Below are 21347 nucleotides of genomic sequence, written 5' to 3' on the forward strand. Positions count from 1 at the left end.
GATATTGAGCTCGGGCAATATAATGGAGTGGCTGATACCCTCTTAATTCTTTTCTAATCAAGTCCTGTAACTAATGCATATCAGCATAGGTTAATAAGAAATATATCCTGTCTAGCTAGTTATCTCTCTTTGGTGAGCTTATAAATGTGGTTGATAAAGGTAATAGTGTTGACCGATGTTGATAAATTGGAGAGGGTTCAGAGAAGAGCCAGGAGAATGATAAAAGGATTGGAAAACATGCCTTATAGAGATTGAGCCCTTTGAGTATGTTTAGTTTGACAAAGAGGTTAAAGGGTGTCTTGATTACAATCTATAAGTATCTACCTCTGGAACAAATATTTAATGATGGGATCTTCAGACTAACCTAGCAGAGAAAGGTATAACATGATCCAATGGCTCAAGCTAGAGAAATTCAGACTGCAAATGGAGCGTACATTTTTAACAGGGAGGGTAATTAACCATTGGAACAATTTAGCAAGGGTGGATTCTCCAACACGGACAATTTTTAAATCCAGATTGGAGGTTTTTCTAAAAAAACAAAAAACAAAAAAACACTCTAGGATTTATTTTGAGGAAGTTCTGTGGCCTGTTGTACAGGAAATCAGAGTAGATAATAAAAATGATCCCTTCTGTTCTTGGAATCTATGACTCTGAATGATTAGAGGTTTGGAAAACATGCCTATGGGCTTGGCTACACTTGCGAGTTAGAGCGCATTAAAGCAGCCCCTGACGCCCTATCTCATGACCTGTCCACACTGGCAAGGCACTTAGAGCACTCTGAATCCGTGGCTAGAGTCCTCCTGGTAATCCACCTTGGTGAGAAAGCATAACGCTTGGTACACCTCAGGTGAAATGCCCGGGCGTCAGTGTGAGCCATGCGTTGCATTACTGGGCTCTGATCGGCCTCCAGAAATGGTCAACTAATCCCCTTAAGTCAAGTGACCACTCTTGTTATTGTTTTGGAATTGCTGCAGGAATGCGGATATCAAAGCAAGCCATTACTGTGGAATGCTGTGTGAGAGAGCGAGGCAGGGGGGAGGAGGGAATCTATTGCTGTCTGAACTTACAAGACAGCATGCTGACATGCTCTCAGCCCCCCAGAAACCCACTCTCTCTCTCCTTCCATACACACAACACACTCCCTGTCACACTCCACCCCACCCCCTCATTTGAAAGGCACATTGCAGCCACTTGCATGCTGGGATAGCTACCACAATGCACTGTTCTCTGTCGCTGCTGCAAGTGCTGCAAATGTGGTCACACCAGTGCGCTTGCAGCTGTCAGTGTGGACAGACTGCAGCTCCTTCCCTACTGCACTCTACGAAGGCTGGTTTAACTCAAAGCGCTCTACATTTGCAAGTGTAGCCATGCCCTAATAGTGAGAGACTTAAAAAGCTCAGTTTACTTAAGATTAAGAGGTGACTTGGTCATTGTCTCCAGGTACCTCCGTGGAAGAGATTTCCGATGGTGGATGGCTCTTTAGCGGAAAGGCATAACAAAATGCAATGGTTGGAAGATGAATTTAGGGAAATTCGTACTAGAAATAAAGTGTAAATTTTTAATAGGGAGATTAAGTAACTATTGGATCAATTTCTCTGGGGATGTGGTGGATCCTCCATCTCTTGAAGTTCTTATATCAAGACTGAATATCTTTCCAAAAGATATGCATGCTATAGCTCAAACTGAAGTTATAGATTTGATCCAGAAATTATTGGATGAGGCTCTTTGTCCTGGTTTTTCTTCTGCAGGAGGTCATACTAGATGATCAAAGTAGTCCCTTGTGGCACTAAAATTTGTGAAATTAACTTGGCATTCTGTTGAGAGTCAATGTAGTGCTCCGAACACAAGGATGTTGTGTGCTGGGCAACTGGTATTGTTCAGGATGACAGCTGATACATTTTGGATCAGCCGAAATATTTTTTGTTTGTGTCTTTATGTAATCATTTTAAAGTATAGAGAATTGCAGTAACTTACCCTGGAAATCAGACTAGCATAGATCGCCGTGGTCTGATCATTACTGGGAAAGTAGGGAGCACCACCTGCTTGCCAGTTTCAGGTGGAAATTTGTTATTTGAGCGAAACAGCTTGGGAGTACTAAAATTCTCTCTATATTGACAGACTGCCTCAGCAGTGGATGGTGAAATGACGGTGGCTAGCTCTTTAAAATGTTTCCCTTTCCCCACCAAGGTAACCTCAGCTTTATTTTCATCTGCTTGCTGATCTTGGCCAGACATTGATATAGTTGGGGTCATAGCACTACCAGCAGTGGAAGTGAGAGAGACATAAAACTGATTGACATTTGACAGTATGATATCTCACTAGGTTCTCCAGTAGCTTGATACAGGTATTGAACAGGATGGATGTAGGAATAGAGCTCTGAGGGACTCCACAGATGAGCAAATTGGTATGAGGGAAGTTGCCCATTGTGTGAGCACCAAAAGGAAGGATTTCATCTGGCTCAGTACTTTCCTGGGGCCCTCATGAATGAACAAGTGGTCATCCATTTTCATGACTAATGAAACTTCCATTCCATGTTCTAAACCAGGGGTAGGCACACTTCGGCCCGGGGACCACATCCGGCCCTTCAGACGTTTTAATCCAGCCCTTGAGCTCCTGCTGGGGAGCGGATCCGGGGCTTGCCCTGCTCAACGTGTGCTGTGGCTCAGTACAGCTCCCGGAAGCAGCAGCATGTCCCCCCCGTCAGGCTCCTACACGTTTGGCATCCAGGGGGCTCCACACGTTGTCCCCACCCCAAGCGCTGTCCCCGCAGCTCCCATTGGCTGGGAACTGCGGACAATGGGAGCTGCAGGGGCAGCGCCTGTGGATGGGGCAGTATGCAGAGCCGCTTGGCTGCGCCTCTGCGTAGGAGCCAGAGTGGAGACATTCCGCTGCTTCCCGGAGGTGCTTCGGGTAAGCCCTGCCCGGAGCTTGCACCCCTGACCTCCTCCCGTGCCCCAACCCTGGTGCCCCTCCTGCCCTCCAAACCCCTCGGTCCCAGCCCGAAGTACCCTTCTGCACCCCCAACCCCTCATTCCCAGCCCCACCCCAGAGCCTGCACACCTAGCTGCAGGCCCCCCTCCCCCCACCCCAGCCCGGAGCTCCCTCCTGCACCTTGAACTCCTCCTTTCTGGCCCCATCCCAGAGCCTGCACACCCAGCTGGAGCCCTCCCCCCCCCGCACCCCAGCCCCGAATTTCGTGAGCATTCATGGCCCACCATACAATTTCCATACCCAGATGTGGCCCTTGGGCCAAAAAGTTTGCCCACCATTGTCCTAAAGTATCCACCACCAACATACTGATGCGAGAGGCGCCCAGTATGTTGGTGGTGGATACTTGCATTCGAATGGTGCTCTTTTGCCTGTGTAGTCCTCTGTGTTCTGCTGTGTAGATGATGAGAAGAGGTGTTACATTAAAAACATATGCTTTGTATTTCATTTTGTAAAATAATGATCTGACTTGCATCTTTTTGTTCTGTAAAACGTTTATAAACTCCTAAGTATCCTTATAAGTTGCATGTAATTATAAAGCAAGTTGTTTTTTTGGTGGTCTTATGCTTTTCTGCTAAATTGCACCGCTGTTTCTTACTTTCTGACTGCAAAATTGCACTGTCTTGTTTCTAAGCATATTGACAGCTGAGAATCTCCCTGCAAACAAAAAGTTTTACAGTAAACATTTTGTTTTTCACTATTGATGGATTTGGTATGATTTCATTAGAAACTTTTTACCAGCCAGACTGCTAGATATTTAACCTTTTAGTCCAATCAAATTAAAATCTTTCATTTTAAGTAGATCAAGGTTTTTGTGTAATGCAACGTTGTATCATCACTGATCTAGAAATGGGAAGTCCCGGATTCTTTTGCTTTAATCTACGTATTGATTTCATTTTGCTTAGTGTAGGCTGAATTGTTAAAAGCAGAAGCTGGGTTTTTTCCACTTACAGGGCTAGAGGCACTCTGGGCTCTGTTGTTCTAAACTAGAGTTAACTTGCCAAAAAGAGGCAAAATTGACACACAACAGCTTTGCATGGAGGTCCACTGGTTCTGCGCAACCTAAAAAGTGAAAGACCTGGCAGAGAGGTCTAGCTGGTGTGGCTGGGGGTTCAGGTACTCCAACAAGCAACTTGAATTAGTGGGACTCCAATGGATCCCTAGTCAAGTCTAAAGCTGCCTCTCCTTGGCAAGTGTGGGCAGTGGAAACACCACCTCTCTTCACAGGGCAAATTTTGCCTTTTTAAAAAACAAAAACAAAAACTCTGCTCCCACAATCCTGCGGGCTCTGCTGGGGCAGAGAGGTGTAGCCTGTGCTGGCCAGAATGAATTTGGCTAATAAATGAATTAAATTCTTAACCACGACTGTCCCTATAATGTGAGTAAACATTACCAAAATGTCTAATGTGTTTATGTGCAATTGAAAACATGAAGAAAAATCAGAGGCCGAATAAACTATAATCTGCATTATCACAATTTCACTGTGAATAAAATACATTGCTTCCCTTTGCCTTTGCAACATAAAGGTTCTAAACACAGATTGGGAACTATTTGGTTAGCGTTAACCTGGGTGTATGTATGTCAAGTTTCATTGTTGCTAAACCTGAGTTTATTGTCGGGGTAAGTGATCTAAGTATCACTATGCTGAGCTTTATTTACAATCTTTTTATTTTTCATGGAGGTTCTTGATCTAGCACTCCTGACTTTTGTAACAAGAATCAAAACAGCAAACAAGGAGTAAACTTCTTTCCTCCTCACAAATGTTTTTGCATTTTAAAAGGATTGTTTACAAAGCTTCACTAGTCAAAATTAGAATTCACCTTAAGCAGAAGAGAACTAGACTCATGCCAAACTTGTATGCAACCAGTTGATTATTTTTCCTTTTTTATCTTTGAAAAGCAGAATGTAGATTTATGAGCATTTGATGGAAATGCTAGACAAGATCATCTGAAGTATTTTTGCCCTATGGTTTTTCCCCCATTAAGTGTGCTATGGATTTTGATTAAACTGTGTTATCATAAAATTGGAGAATGATTGCAAAAGTTGCACATGCTGTAAGTGGTCAAATACTGTGTGTAACTTTCCTTTTTTTGATATGCAGCTTAGCTGTAGTACAAAATATAATCACTGTTACTATATTTTCCTTTGGTAGCGGACACCCTTTTTTCAAGAAAACTAAATGGAAAATACAGACTTGAACAACTTGTTCCAACTGCTGTGTATCAACATATGAAAATGCACAAACGAATTCTAGGACACTTATCTTCTGTATACTGTGTAACTTTTGATCGGACTGGCAGACGGATATTTACCGTAAGTACAAATTCCTTATTTTCATACTGCTGTTTTAAATATAGCTCAGAACATATGGTCAAATAACCACTGTTCTCAAGAATCCTAAACTATACTCATTTTATGTACTAAGAGCAGATAAGTGATAACTAAATGCATGACTTGTTGACTTTGACATTTAAAGTAGATTTCTTTAAAGAGAATATTACAGAATATCTGTCTTGACAATCAGTTTTTTAAAATTACCATTTGAGACATACATACAGTTTTTCCACAGCTACATTTAGAAGGTAATTTTGTTTTAAGTAAATTTTGGTTGTTTTAATGAATGGTAAATTTTGGTTGCCCCACACCTTTCCCCCTAAATTTTCCTATATAGTATACACACAGAAAAAGTAATTGAACAGTGGTATAGATTAATAAAGAATTTAGAGGGTGTTAAAATTATTGCCAATTGACAAGGGTTTATGGAAATAGATCCTGTCAAACTAATTATATATAATATAATTTTATGAAATTATAAATGTGGCTGATAAAGGTAATAGTGGTGATGTGATATATTTAAACTTCTGTAAGGCATGACATTTTAATTTAAGGAACTGGAAGGATACAAAATCATCATGGCACATTAAATGGATTAAAAAATGGTAACTGATGGGTCTCAGTGTAATCAGGGAATCACTGAGCAAGCATGTTTCAAATGTCCCACAAGGATTGATTTTTGGCCCTATGCTGTTTAATACTTTTGTCAGTGAGCTGGAAGAAAAGATACCTGATAAAGATTGCAGATTCATTGGGGGAGAGGTAAATAATGGAAAAAAATAAATAGCTGACACGGCAATCTGGATTGCTAGCTAAACTGGCCACAGGCAAACAATATGCATATCAGTACAGTCAAATGTAATGTCATACATCTAGGAACAAAGAATATAGATCAGAGAGGATGAGGGACTCCTTTTGGGCAGCCCTTTTGGGAAGCAATGACGCTGAAAAAGACTTGAGCATCATGATGCATAATTAGCTGAATCCTAGCTAGCAGTGTGATGCTGTGGCTAAAAGGGCTAATGCAGACCTTGGAATATCAAATAGAAAGGAGTTTTTGCCCCTATGTTTGGAATACTGTGTCCAGTTCTGGAGTCAGCACTTCAAGAAGGATGTTGATAAATTGGAGAGGATTCAGAGAAGATCCATGAGAATGATTGAAGGATTAGAAAACATGCTTTATAGTAATAGCCACCTCTTTGATGCCTAAACAAATTGTGTTCTTTGAGTCTAATATTGACTTGATCAGTCTGTAAGTACCTGTGTGGAGAATAGAATTTGATAAAGGATCTAGGTATAGGCAGACAAAGGTATAAAAAGATCAAGTAACTGCAAGTTGAAGCTAGACAAATTCAGACCAGAAATAAGGCATGCCTTTTTTAACATTGACAACAATTAATCATTGGAAAACTTTATTGTGGTGGATTCTCCATCACTGGAAATTTTTAAATCAATGGTGGATGCTTTTTTAAAAGATAGGTTCTAGTTCAAATGTGGGGAAGTTCAGGGAAGTTTTAGGACCTGTGCTAGTCTGGAGGTCAGACTAGATGATCACAATGGTCCCTTCTGGCCTTAGAATTTACCTCCCAATCTGAAACAGCTTGATATTAGTCTGTGAAACTCTGGGGCTTGCCTCCATGCCAGGTATTGTGGCAATACAAGCAGAGGGATAGTGCAGTTCTCTTTATCTATTGCAATCTTAGCTCGTAAAACTTTTTGGTTTAAAAGCAATGAACATTATCTTTTCACTCCACACTCTCCACTTCCTTAGGGGATGAAAGTTTCCAGGTTTCTGATGAAGCTTCTGTTCATTTTGCTCACCTGTCAGCTTCATGGCAGAACAGGCAAAATGGACAGTCACTTGGTCTTCCTTCAGCTTGCTTTGTTGATGAGCAGGCGCTGTCAGCAGCCAGAGAAGCGGAGTTCTTTCATAGTTGCTCCCCCCCCTCCAGCCCATTCCCTGGATAGGAGAAGAAGCTCAGTCTGGATGACTTGTGTTCTTCACATGCCACTCAGTAGGCTCAGTCCTTACTGATTAGCAGTTCTTTAGGGGCAAGTCCCTAAATCCCCCCATGCTGGTCAAGTTCACCTCCAGAAGTAAAAAATGTCAGGCTCCCTTTTTTCCTAGATTTTTAAGTGGGTAATAATCAAGTGGCAGGGAATCTTATTCTTTCTGACCATCTGTGATCTTCTGGGTTGCAATCCAGACCAGTGGGGTTTGTCACTACCTGCCCTGTAGCCTGAGTTCCTCAAAGTGCTCTTCTGCTGTAGCTCCGTTGTCTGGACACTTCCAGCCAGCATACAGTCATGCACTGTCTACGTGTTAAGCAACTCTAAGCAATTCTGATTCCAGAAGCCTGCTTTTTACACCATTGCGACACTCTGGCCTCAATTACCCTTGCAAAATGACCCAAATAACCCCCAGTTCCAGATTTTCCCCAAATGATGTGCTGTGCAATGTCCAGGCCTCTCCTGGACCATTAAAAGAGATATTAAGGTTCATTGGTTCCTCTAAAGATACCCATCAGCTTGATACATTAACTGGAGTTAATCAAACACAACTCAGGGTTGGTTTAGACTAAATGTAAAACAAGATTAAAAACAAACGGAGGTAGGAACTCACTTAAAATCGTGTATAAAGGGTAGAATTAGAAATGGTTACAAGCAAATAAAAGTGAAAAATGCTTTCTAGAGGCTGACTTAACAAAACAAGTACAAAACAAATAGTTTGCTTACCAGTCCAGCTTCCAGCAAGATGGCTTGACCACTCCTCTGGTCAGGATCTCCCATAAAGTCCAAAGTGCTGGGTTCCTTTGTCGTCTTAAGTGAAAGATAACGTAAGGTTCTTTGCTCCTCTTTTAGAGTCTAGTGCACCTTTGAAATAGATTCTTTTGAATATTATCCAGCAAGGTAAAGGGGACATGGAGTCTGGTGGTGAAGGAGATTCCATGCTGGTTTCTTCCCCTGCTGATGTTTGTAGGAAACGAGCAATCTGCATTTTAGCAGTCTCCTCTCCCTGCTGTGATGAGGAGTGGTTATCTCTTCACTTTCTTTCTTTGCATTCCCGTTGTCTCTTAATGTACCTTGGTAATATCTGGCAGAACCGCATTCCTTTGTCTAGGTGGGGTAATTTCAGCTCTGCTGGGCAGATATATTTTAATGACATAATTTCTAGTATGCTTATAACTTGGAATTTGTCCTCTGTACATATACCACATAGTAATATTAATGAGCAGTATATTGTTAGCTTTCTTTTGATACACTGAACTGGTCAGGCCAGCTGAAACTTATTACCTGATATCATTGAGTCTCTTGCATTGGGATGCTGCTAGGGTCACACCCTCCATCTTCCAAAGATGAAGACTCAGTCTCTTTCGGGGATTTATCGCTACATTTTCTCTCCAAGTACATATTGGATGAAGAACAGTGGGGCTCAAAACATAATGCCCTGCAGCTAATGGTCTAAAGAGAGCCTCAGTTAATAAGAGGCAATTCTCCTGCATAGGGTGACCAGATAGCAAGTGTAAAAAATTGGAACGGGATGGGGGGTAATAGGTGCCTATATAAGAAAAAGCCTATAAAATCGGGACATCTGGTCACCCTACTCCTGCAGCAACCATCTTTTTGCCAGAAGGCAAAATTAAAACATACAGACCAGAAATCACAAGGAGAAAAACACCAATTACACAAGAATCCTAATCTTCACTGAACTCTAGTTTTTGTACTGATGAAGGGGACTTGGTGCTTTGGATTATTCTATCCTTGAATCTGAGAAGCAGGAGGCTTTCTTTTCCTCCAGGCTTGTTTGGAACCATGAAGGGCAAATATCTTCTTCAAAACCAAAAGAGTATCTACCATTACCCTTCATTCCTTCTTTGAGGAAATTGCTGATGAAGGGAAGAGGCTTATTTGTCAAATTTTAAAATTCTGCAGGGTCTTAGAGCCAAAGATTCTCTCTTCACACTCCTCAAGGACAATTATAGCAACAATTTCCCTAGTAGCAGACATCATCGTTTTTGCTGAGAATGTCATTTCCCCCAAAAAACCGAACAGACAAGTAGACAGAAACTGCCTTTAGAAGGAACTTCAAAACACCTTTGGAAGCTCTAGAACCTCACTGGCAACCAAGTGCTCTGCTAATCACAATATTCTGCTGTGAGAACCTGAAAAACTTATCAGACCATGGTCAATTCAAGTCTATATCAAATAAACTACCCCTAGTAATGGCACTCTTGGAAGACAGATCCAGGGATTTAAACCCTAGAGGGTGAATGATAATTCAGAAGAAATCCTCTGTGTCTTACAATAGTCTGGGGAATCTTGTTCTGGGAGAAGCTGTAATAAGTGGTGTTGAACAACACTGATAAGCCAAAATCTTTCCTCTTCACATGCGTAAACCTCAAAGTGCTAGACTGCTGCTTATTACGCTAATAACCGTCTCACTGTTGTGTTTTGCCTCAGCCTATCTGTATTCAACTGTAGTCTCTCATCTTATTACATTGTAAGCTTTTTGGGGCATAAGCTTACAATGAACTGTGTGTGTGGGGTGGGGTACATCGTACACCTTGTACAGTGGGAGCTCTGATCCTTTATTGGGGCTCCTAGATGGTACTGCTGTACTAATAATTAGGGCCCTATCAAATTCACAGCCATGAAAAACATGTCATGGACTGTGAAATCTGGTCGGTCCCCGTCTCCCCCCCCCCCTCCCCCCGAAATCTGGTCTTTGGTATGCTTTTACCCTATGCTATACAGATTTCATGAGGGAGACCAGTGTTTCTCAAATTGGAGTCCTGACCCAAAAGGGAGTTGGGGGGGGTGTCACAAGGTTATTTTAGGGTGGCAATACCATGACCCCCTTACTTCTGCGCTGACCTCAGGGCTGGGTGGCCAGAGAGGGGCGGCTGTTGGCCTGGCGCCCAGCTCTGAAGGCAGCACCTTGCCAGCTGAGCACAGAACTATCAAACCTTAATGGCTTGCTACCAGTACCATCTGTGAGGAGAATAAATCTTAAATCTCCCAGACGATCCAAGATAGTTGGCCTATGCCATCAATGGAGAAAGCCAGCGAAGTAGAAAGGCATGCCCTAAAGACATCTTTGGATTCCTCAGATTCAGTGGCTAGTTCTGTGGCTTCTGCTATCTCGGTTTAGGTGGTTCAATTCTTCAGGTCTTCCTCAGGATACCAAGGCAAAGGTGGAAGACCACCTCTTTGAAAAAGAAGGCCTATATAGTGCTAAGACTGGTGAGATTTTAGGAAAAATGAAAGAAACGAGACACAGGTCACTTGATATATGTATCATCCTCCAAGGAGAAAACCAGGAGTTGTAGGTTTTAGATATCAAAAAACCCTCATCTTCTACCTTATATTAGTTTGGAAAGAGGAGACAGCATTGTTATCAACAGTATCCTCCCCAACACTCTTCTCAGCAAAAGAGAAGTTTTAAACAGAGACCAAGGAGCAAGCAATACACCTTCAACATCTGTGGGCCAGGCCCTAGATCCAAGATGGACAACTTACCCAAAAGCTGCAACCTAATTTTTCTTTACCAACTACTTGGAGACTATCTTGAACCAATTTTCCCACTGTTGGGCTTCTGTTACAACAGACAAGTGGATTTTGCCAATAGTTCAAAACAGGTATCTGATACAATTCAAGGCTCTTCCTTCCTAAACCCTTCTACTCCTCCCTTTTCAGTGATTCCATTTCACGAAAGCCTGTTGAAATTAGAAGTTCTGACTCTGCTGAAAATAAAGGCTATAGGGGAGGTCCTAAGGGAATTAATAGCCAAAAGGTTTTATTGAAGATATTCCCTAATTCCCAAGGAAGGTGGTAGTCTCCCATTTTAGATCTAAGAAGTTCAGCACTTCCATCACACTTTGTATGCTGCAGTTCAGTAAATTTAAAAGAGTTCATTTCTAGTAGGGCTGGCCATTTTTCAAAATAAAGTTATCTGAAACATAAAAAAACCTTTAATGGCAAAAACCTTCCCCGGTGTTTCCTGGCGCAGTGGTTTTCCGTCCCTCTTCTCCAGCCTGGAAGGGAGACTGTCAGCCCTTTTCCTCCTGGTGGTTTTAAGGCTCACTGGCAAATAGATCCTTTTTATTTCCTCCCCACTTCACATTGACCTTTTTGCGCCATTCTTCCATCCCCACAAATGGTTTTTATTGATTTGGTGATTGTCTCAAAGGGAACTCTTGCCCTACACTGCTGTGCTCCTGGATATGGGCCTTTAAGGAAACAGTAACCTGTTTGTTTTTTTTGTTTGTTTTTTTTCCCCTGAGACAGTAACTATCTCTCCCCAGGAACACTACTACTCTCCCAACACCTGCCATTTCCCAGGCCTTCATTTGCTCCAAAGTGCTTATTTTAATAGTTCCATGAGACGTATCACAAATACCTCCAGTTCATAGTGGGAAACAATCATCAATAAAAGGTCCTCCCCTTATCTCTCTCTCTCTCTCTTGCCTCCAAGCTGTTTGCAAAATGTCTGTCTGTGGTGGCAGTGCACTTAAGAAGAGAAGGCATCTTTCTTTCTCTCCTGCCAGTCCCCGGTATATGGATGATTGGCCAATAAAAGCATCATCAAAAGAGTTATCTTTTCAATGCCTTTTCTTGAATATGTATTGTCTTTAAGAGGCTAGGTTTGATGATACACAGAAAGTCACTCTTGGAACCTACAGAGAGAATCCTTTTCATAAGGGTAATCTTACATGCTCAAACAAGCAGAACACGTCGCCCTCAGGAAAGATTCATAAGCATCAAGGCTTCTATAGACCTGCTACATATTCAGCCTTCTCTAAGAGTGATCTTCTACCTCAAACTAATGGGTCTTCTGGCTTTGACTTAAGTGACCCTGTATGCTGATCTAAAGATGAGATTCCTACAGCGCTGGCTATCGTCCACCCACAGGGCATAGACTGCATGTATCAAAAGTTAACCATTCTTCAGAAGGTGTTAACATCACTGGGATTGTATAGTCAAGGAGTAACATTCAGTCTTCCAATACAATCTGTCACAGTGACAATGGTTGCATCCAGCTTGGGATGGTGGGCTCGTTATGGCAACCTTACAGCTTGGAATCTGTCGTCCATGTAAGAGTCAAGGTTGCATATAAACCTTTTGGAACTCAGAATGATTTGTCTAGCATTAAAAGCATTTCTTCAGGTTCAACCCAGAGTGGTCCAGGTAGTTATAGACAACGTCGCAGCAATGTTCATGTGAACAAGCAAGGTGTGACTCCCACTTTTCTCAGCTTTGCAGCAAAGCACCTTCTCTGTTCTTCCCAACATGAATTCTACAGCACTGCATTTGGCAGGGGAAGACAGCAATCTGGTGGATCACCTAAGCAGTTTCATTAATATATGGACAACCACAAGTGGTCTCAGCAAACATTAGTAGACAAAATCTTTGCACAGTAGAATCACCCATACATAGAATTTTTTTCCAACCAAACTGCATGCGAAGTGTCAGGAAAACTGAGTCATCACAGCGCTACTCCAGACTTTGGTTAACACTCTGTATTGATTACAAGTAAAGCCCACAAGTGAACTCATTTACTGTTTGACTAGAGGTGCTTTCTTTACCTTTTCAAGCATAGGATAGTCTTATTACAGTTCTCAATTCAGACGTCATTCTCAGAAGTTGCTGCGCCCTATGTACTCTGAACTTGGTCTCAGTGCTACCTTTCTGGTAACGCAAACTCCTGCCGTCCTCAGTGGACTAGTCTCTGGTGTCTTGAGTCCTTCTAGATCCCCTTGGAAGAGGTGCAGGAACCACAACACAGATTAGTGGATGTTCTCGATCATACCACCTCTCTTGGGGCAGAATTGCTTTTCTAATAAACGATGCCTTGCTGGAAACAGCAGGAGCAGTATGGCAGGTATGAGCCACTGTCCCTTTCACTTGCAAAAGAGCTGAAAAATATATCAAAGAATTATAGATTCATAGGACAGGAAGGGACCATGAGAGGTCATCTAGTCCAGTCCCCTGCACTCATGTCAGGACAAAATATTATCTAGGTAAGACATCCCTGACAGGTGTTTGTCTAACCTGCTCTTAAAAATCTCCAATGATGGAGATTCCACAACCTCCATAGGCAATTTATTCCAGTGCTTAACCATCCTGACAGTTAAGAAGTTTTTCCTAATGTCCAGCCTAAACCTTCCTTGCTGCAATCTAAGCCCATTGCTTCTTGTCCTATCCTCAGAGGTTAAGAACAATATTTTTTCTCCCTCCTCCTTGTAACAACCTTTTAGGTACTTGAAAACATGTTTTCATCATGTCCCCTCTGTCTTCTCTTTTCCAGACTAAACAAATTTTTTTCAATCTTCTCTTATAGGTCATGTTTTCTAGACCTTTAATCATTTTAGTTGCTATTCTCTGGACTTTCTCCAATTTGTCCACATCTTTCCTGAAATGTGGTGCCCAGAACTGGACACAATACTCCAGTTGAGGCCTAACCAGCGTGGAGTAGAGCGGAAGAATTACTTATCGTGACTTGATTACACCACTCCTGCTAATATGCACACTGGGGTTCAGAATATCTGTTTTCCTACACAGGCCCAGATTCCCAAGTGACTGATGCCGTGAATGAAAGGAACAAGTACCATTCCAGTTCCGCACCACACAACAAGGAACTTAAGTGGCTGGACTGCCTCTGCCATAAAAGTTGTTGTTAGGCTGCTTTACCATTTAGGGAAGTTAATTACCATGGCCTGATGGCTAAATATGACTACACAAAGTTCAGCAAACTCGCTCATTACATTGGCTGTTTACTGCAGGAACAAAAGAATCAAGTCCAAGCTCTCTCTACTCAACACCAACTGGTTGCTAAAGGCTCCTTATAGGCCTTGCTGGATACAGGAGATATGACCTTCTGTCTGCAGAAACAACTAGGGTAATGCGCCGTGTATCACATCTGCAATCCTGGGATCCTCAGAGAGGTCCAGAACACAGTGGAGGACCTTTCATTTGAGTGCTCCAAGCTCTTCAGTGATGGAAATCATTTTCAATTCCTACCTGAATGTAGTCATTGTTCAGATCCGTTTGGGAATTGGAAGACCAAATCAATGCTGAATTAATCATCTTGTTTTGAAAGATACGTAAAGGCTACTGAAGAAACGGAAGCATTTGATGATGATAGAAGGGTAGAATATATAAGAAACTTGTATGCTCAGTAATTCCATCTGAACCTTTTTATTTTAGTCAACAACTCTCTTCTCTGGACTCTTGCTTGAAGGAACACACATACTTGGCTACACTAAGGACGATTGCAGAAAAGACCATCCAACAATATCCATCACAAGGGAAACAGATTCACGTGTACCCTGATGCTTTGTCAGATAAACCCTTCAAGAATGGTGTCTTTATCCAGTGGCCTAATGATGAAAATATTGGGATCGATCTATCTTAAACTATATGGCTGTAATAAAAGCTATTCTCACTGACCTGCAAGAAGAAAACAGCAGAAATAAAGGCAGATGTTGTAATGTTTGTTTACTCACAGGTGGCAATCCTTGTTTCCTTTTGAAAGCAACCAGAACATTATCAACAATGCAATTCATTAGCAGGTTCAGAGAATTGAAGAGAGAATCAAGAAATAGACTGTTCAGTGGATTCTATTACACATTGGTATGGATGGGAATGAGGTAGCTAATGATGTGATTGAAGTTGGAAGATTGCCATCCCCACCTAAATTTTCAATGATTGAGGATATTGAAGCCCTATCAAGGAAAACATTAGCAGAAATAAATGGTTAAGATAAAAGATCCCTGATATCAAAGCATCTTGGAAAATTACAACCACTATCATGACATTTTAGACAGGGCACACCACAGGAATGAAAATCAGTAGAGATGGGATTGATATGTTCAACTTTGCAAGTTGTGTTTGCGGGAGGGGCAGGCTTTGACATTTGCCATGCTTTTGAATGTAATATTATTGTATGGAAGGTGGTGCTCTTCAGATTTGATACTGTGGATCAAGCCCTTACCAACGACTCTGTAAAAGTCACTAAATTCATTCTTGAACTTCATGGCCTAATATAATTATTGTGGGACAAAACGATGACAAGAGTGGAATCCACCCTGCAACTGGGGTTGATAGAACCAATTCCCCCTTCAGCATCCTGAAAGGGTTAGACTCCAGATATTTTTGATTCCCAAGAAGAAAGGAGTATGCAGACTGATCTTGAACCTCAGAACTCTGAACACATTCATCCAAACTCAGAGGTTCAGGGTGGTAACTTTAGCAACAATACCATCTCTATATCCAGGACACTGGTATGTGGACCTCTACCTTCAGGGTGTATACTTTCACGTAGTGATGCATCCAGCTCACAAAGGCTTGCTACAGTTTGTGGTCAGCCACAGACATTATCAGTATTGAGTGCTTCCTTTTGATCTCTTGGCTGCCCTGAGAGTGTTTACAAAGGTTCTTTTTATTGTCTGCCCAGCTAAGTCAATTGGGAGTAGTGGTCTTTCCCTACCTGGACAACTGGCTCATCAAGGGTTGATCCTGCTGTGACATAATATACCCTTGTGTCCACACCCAACACACTATTGCAGTAATGTTTGTACAAGGTATGCCTTGTGAGGTATCGTTCAAAAACTCATAATTTGCTGGTCAGTATTGTCCAGCTAAAATGTGTGGCAACGTTGTATGTGAAGTTATAAGATTTCCCTCTGTGATGTTAACACCATGTTCCAAACCCCACAGCCAAGCAGAAGGTGGGTCTGTCCTAAACAAATGACGGACTGTGTGCTTGCCTTAACTTGCACTTAAGCAGTAAACAGAGTAATCAAGCAGGGAAGGAAAACAAAGAAAGTTTAAATAGATGGAAAAACCCGTCAGGGTACATCCTTCCACGTAGACTCTCTCTCCTGGGTCTCAGGTGGAAATGTTTTTAAAGAGGGGGGATGGAAATTATAAAAAGGAGGGAGAAACACCCCAAGATCCCCCTCTCTCTCTCCCTGCCCATTGCATTCACTGCACTTGAAAAGATGAAGCAGCTGTTGAACTCTGGGGGACAGATTCTGATCTAAAGAGTTTGGTCAGTAAAACGGCTGAAGGGATGTGGTGAAAACTTTTGCTTTGAATTTAATGTAGTTTGTTAGATTAGACATTAGTAAGCATTTTATCTTGTAACCATTTCTAACTTTTATGCCTCATTACCTGTACTCACATAAGATCTCTCTTTTTGTAGTTAATAAACTTGTTTTATTGTTTTATCTAATCCAGTGTGTTCAAGTTGAAGTGTTTAGGTCAGTGTTCTCAGCCTGTGGGCCACTTATGGCCCACTTAGCACACAGCTGCAGTCCAGCTGTGTGCTAAAAAAATTCAAGATTGCTGTGCCCATTACTTCACTCTTGCGTCCTGGCTGGGGCCGGCTGAGAGGGAGACAGTGCCACTGAGCCGTACTGGAGTACTCCCTGCTAGCAGGGAAGGCAAAGCAAACCCCTGTGGCAGGGGAAGAGCTCAGCCAACAACCAGCTGGCAGCCTGTTGCTACCTCCTTCTCCGTGCTGCACAGACACACTGAGAATGCTGCTGCCATGGGGAATGCTGCCTTTTCACTGCTGGGTGTCTGCACCAGAGGTGTACGGATAAATGGGGGGCATATGACCCCCCCCCCCAGCTATATTTGTGCTTCTATACTAGCACAGCTGATGTTGCCTCTGCTGCAGCAGACAGCACCCACCTGCCCATCCCCTTTTGGCCATGTCCAGACCCAGAACTCACAACCAGAGCAGGAGACTGCCCTGTACGTCATTACTTTAAAATGTGTACCATTATTTTTAAGCAACAGCGTGTGCGGGGTGGAAATTTTGTCCTGTGGGCAGCTTCCCAGTAAGGGTTCCCTCCATAGCTTGGTGGGTGGGATCACCCCTTCCCCTGAGTACGTGGGAGCAGGCATTGAAGGACATGTGCCCGACCGGGAAGCCACAGCTTCAGGCAGGGTTGGGAGGAGCCCTCTCCACCTTATGTGCAATCTCTGCTACAGGGCTCTAATACCTGCTGCAGCAGTGACTCTCTTTGGCCTGGAGAGAGGCCTAGTGTTGAGCCCCACATGGGGCTGAGTGCATGCTCCTTGTGCCTGCTGCACTGAGCTAATTGGAGCAATACTTTCTATCCCAACTGCACCCCCTCCATAGTCACTACTGCCAGCCAAAGGTTAGTGCCTGCTTATTCATACATAGAGATAGCAGATACGCAGCCTCCAGCAGGGCTGGGCCCCCTGCCTCAGACAGGCTCCAGGTATGAGGTATCCAGGGCACAAAATTGCTGTGTGCCACACACACTCCCCTATACTACAGCACAGCAGCCTGGAGGACACACTGCTGACACTGCAGCTGTTTTGTGTCCCCAGCTCAGGCAAGGCTTAAAGTGGGCAGAGTCACAGTGGGTCACAGTCCCGGCACAAAAGAATTAAAAATGGAGTCTGGTCACTGAGGGGTACACTTTAAGCACTACCCTACCAAATATAGGCATATTTGTTTCAGATGGGATTATCATGGACACCTCTGCCCCATACCCCCGAAACACACCCATGCATGTTTTCCAATCCTGACTATTGTACATAAACTGGTTGATTCACGGCCCTCCCACCCCAAGTATTGTATATCATGTTTTATATATTCCGCAGATGTGGCCCACATAACACACACAGATCTGCATATACAGCCCACAAAGATAAGTACCCCTGGTCTAGATAACTCCATTTGGCATAACAAGTTGTGTGCATATTATTTCCTTACTGAGTCCATTACTTCTTTATTTTTGTACTGTCCAAGAGAGGGCTGAGCAGTACAGGATATAGGTTTCTGGCGGGAAATCTGGGACTTGGGGGTGTGTTGGGGTTACCCTGCAGCATAACGAAGGCTAGTAAGAGCCAAGGGCTGGCTGCAGCACATGCACGGACGTAGCTGGGAATGACTTACGTGCTGGAGGCTGTTCGTGAGCAATCCAAGCTGGAGGCAACAGCAGCAAGGCATTGTAAAGGGCACCCGAGGTTACCCTTTAGTCTGGTACCCTGGTATGTCACACCTATCTCGAGGTACAGTTGGCAGTCAACAAGGCCCTAGCCATTTTCCACTCAGTCTGCGTCTCAATATAGAAAAAGCCTACTTTGACACTCATCCAGTGGATCTAATTAATAGAGGTTACCCTGAACTCCATGGTTGCCAGGGCTTACCTGCTGATGGACAGACTTGTCACAATGTCCAGCTTTATTTCTCGCCTTCAGTTAAGCCCCCAAACAATGGGAAGAACTTGCCTATAACTGCTGGGTCATATGATAGCATGTATATCTGTGACACCTCATGCCAGATTACATTCCTGTTGCCTTGAGGCCTGACTCAGAACTGTCTATATACCCCAGAAGCACAACCTGAACAACCAAAAGGCCCTTAAGTCTCTTAATTGATGGAAGGATCTTCACAAAGCTTGTGTTGAATAGGACCCCAATCAACCATTCTCCACAGAGACCATAACAGATGCTTCCTTGATAGGCTGGGGTGCCTTACTACACAAGACAAATGGACCCATCAAGAGTCTGTCCTTCACATTGATCTAATCGATGTTAGAGCACATGTGCAGCCACTTCTTACTCATAATCAAGTGTTAAGTAGATCGTGACTGACAAAGCAACCATATATTTTACTGCTTCTGTATGCAAGATTGCTATCCTTATGCACAGGAGGAGTAAAACTGTTACTCCTGAGGGAATTCTGCCTAAAAAAAATTAAAATTCTGCAAATTTTATTTGTCAATTAATGAATGTGGAGGCTCCAGCATGGCAGGGCACCTGACCCTGACACTGTGCAAGGGCAGGTCCTGCCAGAGAGGTCTGTGTTGTGGGGGGGAGGCTGCAGGGTGATCTCCCAACTTCATGTAGCCAGTGGCCTGTGCTCCCCACTCCCCATTTATTTATTGAAAAATAAAATTTGCAGAATTTTAAAATATTGTGCATTGAATTTTTAATTTTTTAGTGCAGAATTCTCTGAGTAGCAAATGAAGCAACTCACCAGGATTAGCAGCCCTGTGTCAGATGTGGGAGGACAGGCTCAGACTGGCAGGATCCTAGTGTTGGGGGATCCAGGTGTGGGGTGACAGGGTTCTGTGTGGGGCAGTGTGGATGCAGGTGGCTCAGTAGGGGGATCTGGATGCACAGGGTCTTGGGTGGTGGTGGTGGTTGGCGAGATGTGTCCCAGAGGTAGAGGTATTGGGACTCTGCATGGGGTTCCAGGTGAAGATGGTTGTGGCCCATCAGGGGGGTCTGGGTGTGGGGGGATGGGGCTTAGCAGAGGGGTCTGTGTACTTGGGGAGTAGGGCTTGGTGGGATGGGGGTCGGTGTAGCTGGTTGGGGCTTAGTGGGGTGGGAGTTCAGGTGGGGGCGCATGGGGTGGTCCAGGTGCATAGGGGGTGGGGATTATCAGGGTGGGGGTTTGAGTTCAGGGGGCTCAGTGGGGTGTGGTGGTCTGGGTGCAGAGGTGGTCGTGCTCGGCAGGATGCAGAGGGAATGGGGCTTGGCTGGTGGCTCTGGGTATGGGGGAGGGGTCTGGGTGCACAGGGTTTGGGCAAATGGGGGAAACAGCTCCCCATACAGTGTGACCCTCTCCTGCAGCTGAGGAACGATAAGGGCAGGGGTCAGGAAGCAGGGGTGGGGCCCCAGGCATTCCGTGCAGGGGAAGTACGCTGCTTTTCCAGCCAGGACTAGCAGCTGAACTAGGTGCACGATAGGAGCCACCGGCTGGGGTGGGGGTGGGGAGGGAGTCAGCGTGGGTGTGGGTGTGTGCGCGTGCTTCAGATGCAGGGGGTGAGGATTGGCGGAATGGGGATTTGGGTGTGGGGGGATTCTGGGTGCAGAGGGATAAGGCTCGGTGGGGGCATCTGGGTATGGGCGGGTACTGATGCATGGGGGTGGGGTGGATGGGGGTGAGGGTAGGTCTGACCCGCCCTGCCCTCCTGCAGTGATTTACCTCTCTGCCAATTGCTCTGGGTGTTGGAAATGATGCATTCATGCTGCTGGGGAGGGGCGTGTGACCGCTCATAAGAATGGCCATACTTGGTGTGACCAATGGTCCATCTAGCTGAATATCCTGTCTTCCGATAGGGGCCAATAGCAGATGCTTCAAAGGGAATGAACAGAGCAGGTACTCATCAAGTGATACATTCCCTCCCTCCCCCCGTTGCCCATCCCCAGCTTCTGGCAAACCGAGGCTAGGGACACTTCAGAGCATGATTTTGTATCCCTGCCCATCCTGGAGAATAGTCATTGAGGGTCCTATTCTCCATGAACTTATCCAGTTCTTTTTTGAACCCTATTATAGTCTTGGTCTTCACAACATCATATGGCAAAGAGTTCCACAGGTCGACTGCACTGTGTGAAGAAATACTTCCTTTTGTTTGTTTTAAACCTGCTGTCTATTAATTTCATGTGGTGACCTCTTGTGGCTTCCCTTTGCTTTCCATCAGAAAGTCACTTTTCTACGGGGAAGCAAAGAAATCTTCAGTTGACATGAATTCTACACATGCATAGTAGCACAGAATTCCCCCAGGAGTAAACTGTGGAATTGGTGCATATCTCAGCAGATCAACATCTCAGTGGCATACCTACCTGGTCTGCAGAACATTAGCAGACATGCTCATCAGGCATTTTTGTCAGGGCCATGAATGAGAGTTTAGCAGTCTAATCCTATGAGAAATATTCTGATCTGGGGCTTCCTGGAGATAAATCTCTTTGTGACAGCATCCAACAAGAAATGTCGAAGTTCTGCTCTAAGGGAGTTTGTGGTCAAAATTCCCTGAGAGATGTCTTCCTCATTCTTTGCCATGAATGCTGCTGTATTCATGTTTTCCCTCCCCTCACCTCTCCAGTTGGTTCTCAATCCTGCAGAAGATAAGACAGAGCTGGGGTGGCTGATAGTGCTAGCCTGGTCGAGGCAGGTATGGTACCCAGACCTGATTCGCCTGTCACTTTGCCCACCTTTTTTCTTGCCTCTGACAACAGACTTATTGACTCAA

General features: G+C 43.9%; 1 protein-coding gene across 3 annotated transcripts in view; it reads left to right on the forward strand.

The window, feature by feature from the left end:
* LOC120401555 (pleckstrin homology domain interacting protein) overlaps nt 1–21347 on the forward strand; it is a 341061-nt gene that overhangs the window by 52804 nt on the left and 266910 nt on the right. For all 3 annotated transcript variants that reach the window (XM_039531654.1, XM_039531655.1, XM_039531656.1), the window contains exon 7: nt 5141–5301. In XM_039531654.1, the coding sequence (XP_039387588.1) occupies nt 5141–5301 (161 nt within the window). The remainder of the gene's footprint in view (nt 1–5140; nt 5302–21347) is intronic.

This window comes from Mauremys reevesii, linkage group 3 (genome assembly GCF_016161935.1).
Source record: "Mauremys reevesii isolate NIE-2019 linkage group 3, ASM1616193v1, whole genome shotgun sequence".
Classification (NCBI taxonomy): Eukaryota; Metazoa; Chordata; order Testudines; family Geoemydidae; genus Mauremys; species Mauremys reevesii.